General features: G+C 40.3%; 1 protein-coding gene across 2 annotated transcripts; it reads right to left on the reverse strand.

Moving 5' to 3' along the window:
- Positions 1-5,785, reverse strand: si:dkey-19e4.5 (UBA_like_SF and PTH2 domain-containing protein). Of its 2 annotated transcripts, none has more exons than XM_067504811.1 (7): positions 5,583-5,785; positions 4,792-4,912; positions 4,092-4,163; positions 3,903-3,977; positions 3,446-3,543; positions 1,295-1,409; positions 1-1,211 (listed from the first exon to the last, which is right to left on the reverse strand). In XM_067504811.1, exons 2-7 carry the CDS (start codon positions 4,897-4,899, stop codon positions 1,125-1,127), a joined length of 555 nt encoding a protein of 184 aa, XP_067360912.1. In that variant the 5' UTR covers positions 4,900-4,912; positions 5,583-5,785; the 3' UTR covers positions 1-1,124. The 2 variants fall into 2 exon arrangements, with proteins under 2 accessions (XP_067360912.1, XP_067360913.1); XM_067504812.1 differs by lacking the exon at positions 5,583-5,785 and adding an exon at positions 5,127-5,270.
- Between the last annotated feature and the right edge of the window lie 1,839 nt (positions 5,786-7,624).

Consider the following 7,624-nt stretch of genomic DNA (forward strand, 5'->3'; position numbering starts at 1 on the left):
TTTTTCCACATCATTCTTTATTAGGATTATTAGTGTGCAGGATATTTAGTCCAGAACAATTTTCATAAGCACAAAAACTGCATTCTCTCAAGCTGTACGTGTATGAAACTATTACCAACTATCCACCACAGGCTTTCAGAGTGCATAAAGTTAGGCCCAGCACAGACCTTTAAGTACATGACCTTTTGGCTCCACAAAACTTCTCAACCACAATAACACTCTACTAATAAATCCACCATGTACAACTTTGGATTCTGTCCCCTTTTGCATAAAGAAAAGAACAACACAACAAAGTCCAGTAACTGTGCATACTGTTTGGGATGGCACATCACAGAATATACAGTATATGACCCTAACAGGCATGTGTATACAAAATCAAAATATAGCCATTTATCAATAAGTAGTGTCAATGAACAGGGATCTTGTCATAGAACAGGGATCTTTGGGAGAACATACAGACAAAATCATTGAAACATCAAAAATGATTGACACATAAGTTACCCTTCAATCAGGAGTCCAAAAGAAGAACACTACGTTTGCTAAGGGTATGATGCTAATTACATTATGTATCAGTCTACAGTACACAGCCCATCGAATAGGTCTAACTACAATATTACAAAACTTTAATTTGATTTCTCTTTTTTCCTCCTCTTTTGGCTGCAATTTTAGCTTGGTACCAATAAGGTCTTAACATAAGTCTTAAAACACACTAGAAACAAGGTGTGTTAGAAAATTCTTTAAGAACCTAATGTGACTCCTGTAAGTAGATAGCAATTTAAAAAAAAAAAAAAAAAAAAAAAAAGCAACTGGAATCACTGGAAAAAGACATTTGAACTGCTTTTTTCTCATTGCTTGTGAGGAACCAGTCTTTCTCCCCTCCTGCTCTCAACAACCAAGTAAGTGACTCAGATGAAAAATGAAAGGGAATAGCTGAGAGTGTCTGATATCTGGTGTTGGGACATGTCTTGTTTTCCCTTATTCTTTAGCTCTTATTTTTGTTATTTTTTTTTTTAAAAGGTTGTTACGCTCTTGCAATACTCTCCCTGTCGCTGGGAAATGCCTCCATCTGCTGGTTGCACCTTGCTACTGCAGAGCCATGCCTCCTCACTATGGGGCTGAGCCCCTCAGAGCAGCTTCAGACTTCCAGTGACATTGTTCACCACCTCCTCCTCACCCATGATGGCCAGAACAGTGCGGGACCCAGCCTCCACCTGCCAAAGACAAGAAGGATTGGTTTAGCACTGGTTCCTCTGAAACACAACTGCGATCTTTGAAAATGGCATGTTTCCCTCACCTGGGTAAGACCTGCATCTTGGACCAGGTAAGTAGGCAGATTGAGACTCATGGCCAGGGCCTGCAGCTCCAACAGATGAGCCACATTAGTGCCTTGCACTACCACCTTCTTTGCTCTGTAACAACACAGTAAAATTACTTTTTTATTACTGACAATAACGACTGAATTAGATATGGAAACTTATTTTATTTGTAAAATAAATTAAGTCTTTACATTTCCCCCTTTGACATATCCAAATGTCCTTGGCTTAGACACTGAATACTAACTTAGTTGATCCAGGTGAGTGCAGGCCAGCTACATAGCAAGTGTGAGTGTGTGTAAGAATGTGAGTTTAAATGGTTGAACAGGAGTGAATATACATTTATATAACGTTGAAATGTGCACAGTTTCAGTGTAAATCGTTATATTAATTTAGCCTATTAAAGCTGGGTGCCAATAACTGCTTCTGCTTCAGACGTGGCTCCAAATCAGTAAAGTATCCTGTTGTGTTTCTGTGGTTACTCAAATTTACTCCACTGAACCTTTTATTAATGTCCTCAGTTTAGCTGAGCTCTCCATAGCTCTACAACCATAAACAAACATGGCAGAATGGCTGAAGTCAAAACTATGTCAAAATGTGGTATTTGGATAAGGATACTGACAAAAAAGGGGGAAACAGGACTTTTTAAAATATTTCTCTCATGTCCAACATGCTGAAGTAAGTAGCTTAAGTAAGATTTGGTGACTGGAGGCCAAAGGCCCAATGAAAGCCATTAACATAAATCTACAGACAAACAAGCTCATCCAGGCTACAGACTGACAGACACTAAACATGAGTAAAGGAGATTCACTGTGGGTTTTAGTGTCTGTAGGATCACTGTTGACAATAACAATAGTTACGTTTACTGTGCAAAGTTGCAAATCAAAGTGTCTAAAGAGACATCATGTACCTGTCTGTCATGATAATATTAGGCTATAAATTATTTTTAAATTAAATTACTTTAAATTATTAAAAGTTTTCCGAGAGAGAACTACTACATACATTTTTTTTTAAATTAAAAATCGACACTAAATCTGAAACAAAAATGCACAGTGTCCAAACTACACATACAGCGTATCTAACATGTCTGCTAAAGTTTCACCTTTAGCAACCGTCAACATCCTTTAAGCCGGACGCCCATCCTGCCCCAACCCTCCCATTTAATCCGGGGACATCCGGCGTGAAAACCAATGCTAAATCAATGTGTGAACCCCTAAAAAGACAAACCAAAAGCCACTGACTTTGACCCAACTTTTAAGATCTGCCCACATATTTTTAATAGGGTGGAGGTCAGAACTTTGGATGGTCTTTCATGTTGACCTGTTTCACCCATTTCATGTGTTTGGAGTCACTGTCTTGTTGGAAGTGTGTCTAAGGTTCAACCATCTAGCTGATAGTTTGACGAATTCTGAGCTAATCCTCCTTCTAGCAGCAAAACAGCCCGACAGCATAATGCTACCACTACCCTGCTTAACAGAAGTTACAGAGTTTGACTCACACGACTATAAAACCGTTAGAAGGTTTCTGTCTTTGTCCACGGCGTGGTCAGCTAAAAATATTAGTCGCGCTTTAAGGTGTTGATTATGTTGCAGGGGCTTCTTTCTTGGTCAGTAGCCTTTCAGTCCATGGAGGCATAAAACTCACTGATGAAAGAGCTCTGCCATGATGATTCTAGGATTGTTCCTGACCATCCAAACCAATGTCCTCTCTACTACATGACATGCTTTGGGTCTACTTCTACACCTTGGGAAGAGGTTGGCATCTCAATAACACGCATTTATGTATTGTTTGAACTAATGATTGTGAGATCTGCAGCTGTTTAGAAATGACTCCAAGTGACATTTCTGACTTGTGTCTACACCTCTTTATCAGATGTGCAGAAAGCTAACTGGTGGTCAATCCAGTCAGTGCTGTCAAACAATGTTGGCACAGAGAAGCCAGCTGTAGTGACTCGTAATGGGATTGTTTGCGAAGCTATGGGAGCCATCATGTCTAAGATGAGTGTATGACTGCCGGCTGTACACCAAACACTTACTGCATTTGTTACCTTTGATTAAGTGAACCCAGATTCAGATTTAAGAAAGTGATCAAAAGCCCATCCATATACGCAAGGGCATCTTTCACTAACTCACCCGCGGTTGTCCCACTTCCAGGCCATCTCCCTCCAGCTGTTCTTTTCTTGTAGAGCCTGATACAAGCCCACAGCAGCGTGGCCAACTTGGGCTGCCACCTGCACGGACACACAGCTAGAGTTCACCTGAACAGTAATCTTAATTGTCAGCTGTACAAAACAAAAATTGCTTCCATTTGCTGTTTTTTTGGCCAGGTGGATATAAAGTCACACACATCTTAGTCATCGTGTTATCTGGTGGAAAGTTACTGAACTTAAAAAAAGAAAACCTTTAACATTTTCCAAAACTGAAGACAGGCATTGTGTAATAACAAAAACACACTACAAAGTTTCCATGTTTTCTGTCAGTGGAGCAGCAAATCACCATAGAGCTAATGCTAAACATTAGGAAGACACCGTCTTTATTAGCCGTGCACATGAATACAGTGCATAGTCCACACTGACATTAATGGCCTTACCTTTCCTACACCCATAGCAAGGTCCATGTTCACCACAAACACCATCTTGTACATAAGGTCATCATCTCCCACCTCCTACAGGTCAGTGAGGGGACAAGAAGAGATACTGAGATTTTGACTTTGGAAAAACTCCCTAGGGTCTAATGTACCAAGGTGTACCTGTGGGGACTAAGGCTAGCTTATGGGCACCTCATTCTCCAGCTTGTTGAAGTAGTACATGGCCGCCTCTTCGGCAGACACGTTCCGAGTGTGCTGTAGAGCCTGAAGAGGTGAGAAATAATGGAGAAGGGCAGAGAACGAATGAGTGAAGAGTAGTGTGATCATGTCTGCTATACGTTTGGCTACTTCATACAAATTTAATTAAACCTCGTGTTTTACAGTTTGCTGAATTAGTCTGCTCAGCTAAACTGAAATTATTGATTAGGATATTGGTGGTTTTTAGCTTTTGGATGTGGCCGAACTTTAAACGAGATGTCAATGCTGTCAAACGCAAAGTGCTGAAACATGCCACAAAAATTCCCCAATACCAGTCACCTGTTTATCATAAGGTCACTTTTTCTTTTAGCTACGTTCTGGACCTGATTTGTTAAGTCAACCCTTGTATAAAACTTCCCTGGGGACATGTAGCATAAACCATTTTCTGAAAATGATTTAAATATTCTACAACTTTACTAGTATGTTATCAATATTATTTAACTCAATTTGTATATTTATTGTATATATAATAATTAGATGTGCGGAAGTTGTGGGTCTTGGTGATGAATGCCTCCTTTTTTGCGATTACATAACACAAATATAAAGGACGAAGAAAACAGCAACACTCAATGTCACAAAAATAAATGAATGTTGATGCCGAAACAAGATGTCCACTCTGGATGTACCGTCCCACCTGCTTGGCTGCCTCCTCCGGGATGTCCAACTCTCTGAGCTGCTGCAGAAACAAAGGGTTGACGTCCTGGGAGCAGGAGTCTGGGCCTGATTGCTCTGATGGCTCCATCTCTGACTGCAATCTGGGGGGAAAATAAAAAGCCACATTAGTAGGATGCAACAGTCAAGATAACCCATTTGATTACATCATCAGATTTAATTAACGGTGCTTCCCGAATCCTGCTACTTTTACGACCGGACCAAAAGCAAGTGGCGATCTGTGCGGATTTCGCCCCATCTGTAAAAACGGAACCGAGCCGAACGTACAGGTGGAGACCAAAGAAGGACATAACGCACCCGATTCAGAATCAAGTCTCTTAATAACGACGCAAAGGAAAACGATTCAATCTAGGCCATGGTAAACTTGAACGAAGTGACGTTCTGTCGAGCGTGGACCAACAATTAGGGAGATTCCTAAAAGCGCAGCCGCCCTACAGACACCCACAAAACACGCTGCGAGTTACCGTTAGCGCCAACCGTGAACAACATGGTTACGCCTGCTCGTGCTGCGGAGCGGACAGCGTCGAAACACGCAGCTAGCGATAGCAACGCTAGCTTTGCGTTTACGCTAACAACTTAGTGTTGGGCTAAATTCACTACCGTTAACATACTGCTCACACAGCACGTCGGGATGCTTTACATAATTAACAGCCAAGCAATAATCTAAGAGCATCTATTTTACTGAGATGATGATTTTTAACTGCACTAGCTAACATTAGCCGCAGCCCAGCAAGTTGCCTGTGGTTAGCTTACCTGTTCTGTATCGCTTGCCCGACGAAAGCAACAAAGACTTCCCTGCGAATCCGTAAACCTTTGTGTCGAAGATATGAATATTGGTATATGTTTTTTATTTTTTTTTTACCTACAACGGCTAATTTCCTATTTTACTGTTATTGCATCCAATGCGATTCCCGTCTTGTACCGACTTCTGCGCTAACGTCAACGCTGCTCCATTTGGTCCACGACGCTGCTTCCGACTCGCAGTTTCGGATTCACAAGTTTAAAGGGCAACTTGCAGTTCAGAGCGTGTCTTTTGCTTTCGGAAAAAAATAATAATAAACCCATCTGTCATTTTTAAAGATAATAAACAAATACAATTTTAAAAAGTTCAAAATAAGAAAGAAAAAAATTGCAAAATGTCCATCTGGCAGAAGTTTTAACATACACGCTATTAAAAACCCAACTCATCGTTTTAAGAATACTTTATTACATCAACACATTAGAGAATTTACACCCTCTTATTAAACATGTTAAATCACTACAGTTAAAGACACTACAATATTTACAATGATATTAACACACAATATAAGAAATATCCTTAAAACTGCTCCTTGCAGAGCCTGCTCTACATTGCCAAATTTTTACAGCCTAATAGTTTTCCGTCAGACGTGTCCGTGTCCCCGCTGAGCTTTTACCCTCATATGAAGAAGTGATAAGTCATTAGTTACATGGAACAGAAATGACACAGTTCTGGAAGCGTGGTTCTTTTCCCTGCCACCTTTTTTGGTCACTGATGACTTGGGCTGGTTGTAAAATCTCATGAATTTACAAGAGAAGACTAAAAAGTGTCTCCAGCGCTCACTGGACTGTTGTGCATGAGTCCGGAAGTTGGCATTCATTCGTCTTTTCTTTGTGGAACTGTCCAATTTAAATTTGTCATAAAACTTTGCAGCAGGGAAAATTAAGTTGTTTTTATTGTGTATGTACTCTGGAAATTAAGGCACTGAAAAACTCAATTTTGATGTTGAAACAATAGTATCATATCGACAGTATCATACACATAATACAGCTGGTATGTGGTTTCCTCTTGGATTCATCAAAACCAACCCAGTCATCTCTGCAACATCTAATCTTAACCTAAAAGTTCAGCTAAATTACAGTAAGCTCCAACCCTAATCACAAAACGAGGTGCCACAGGAAACACTATTAAAATGTTAAACAATTTCTGACACATCAGCACTAGTGAACGTCCCCGAAAATCATGTCAGCCTGTGTCCAAAATCACTAATTATAAAAGGTGCACTATAGCTACGGTTCAACATTTCAACTGCATGTCAGAATGCTAAGAGTGAGCTCCCATAGCTTCGCAAACAATCCCATAATGCAGCGCTTCAGGTTTAAGAACTGAGAAAAACTCTAGCGGGAGGGATTTCAGACAAAGCGGCGCTTTTTGCAGCAGTTTTCTATAGGAAAACATCGGTGACAACATTAGCCGGTGTATGAAACGCATCCGTGCTCCAAACGAAAGCCCAACAGTGTGACGAGGTCAACTGTACTGAACCAGTACTAACAGAATCAATATGTAACGGCTAACTACTTGTCAAAAAAATGCCATAGAACAAGAAGTCTCATGATGTCAGTTTCTAAAGAAAGAAAATGTACCATTGTCTCAGCTTCGAGTGTGGAATGTTAGACAATTGTACAAAACACAAATACACAAGACACTGTAGCACACACACTATTACTTCACTTCATTAATCAGTTTCTTTATAGAAGGACTTTGTGTTTGTCCTCTAACATCATTGCAGAAACTCGTACGCTGGACACAGATCCACACAAGGTAAAGAAACAGGACAGAAAAACCGACCAAGCTGGATTTGAAGAACCTTAAAGTGCTCCAGCAAGCAGATTCTGATTTCCAATCTCACACTTATCAAGGAAAATAGTGAACTAGAAACACCTACGAGTGTGTGGGTACAACTGCAAATGAGATGTCCAGCTGGTGTAACTGTACATATGTATGAGGTGTGCTGGAGTATGTAGCAGTGTTTTTTTTTGTTTTTTGTTTTTTTGGG

The sequence above is a fragment of the Channa argus genome, chromosome 5 (assembly GCF_033026475.1).
Source record: "Channa argus isolate prfri chromosome 5, Channa argus male v1.0, whole genome shotgun sequence".
NCBI classification, from domain to species: domain Eukaryota; kingdom Metazoa; phylum Chordata; class Actinopteri; order Anabantiformes; family Channidae; genus Channa; species Channa argus.

Bases quoted from the DNA above. Each gene is read 5' to 3' on its own strand.
- si:dkey-19e4.5 (XM_067504811.1), bottom strand. From the start codon at position 4,899: ATGGAGCCATCAGAGCAATCAGGCCCAGACTCCTGCTCCCAGGACGTC. The intron at 3,544-3,902 runs GTAAGGCCATTA...GTGTCCGTGCAG, and splicing joins TTGCTATGGGTGTAGGAAAG to GTGGCAGCCCAAGTTGGCCA. The intron at 1,410-3,445 runs GTGAGTTAGTGA...GTGTTGTTACAG, and splicing joins TGGAAGTGGGACAACCGCGG to AGCAAAGAAGGTGGTAGTGC.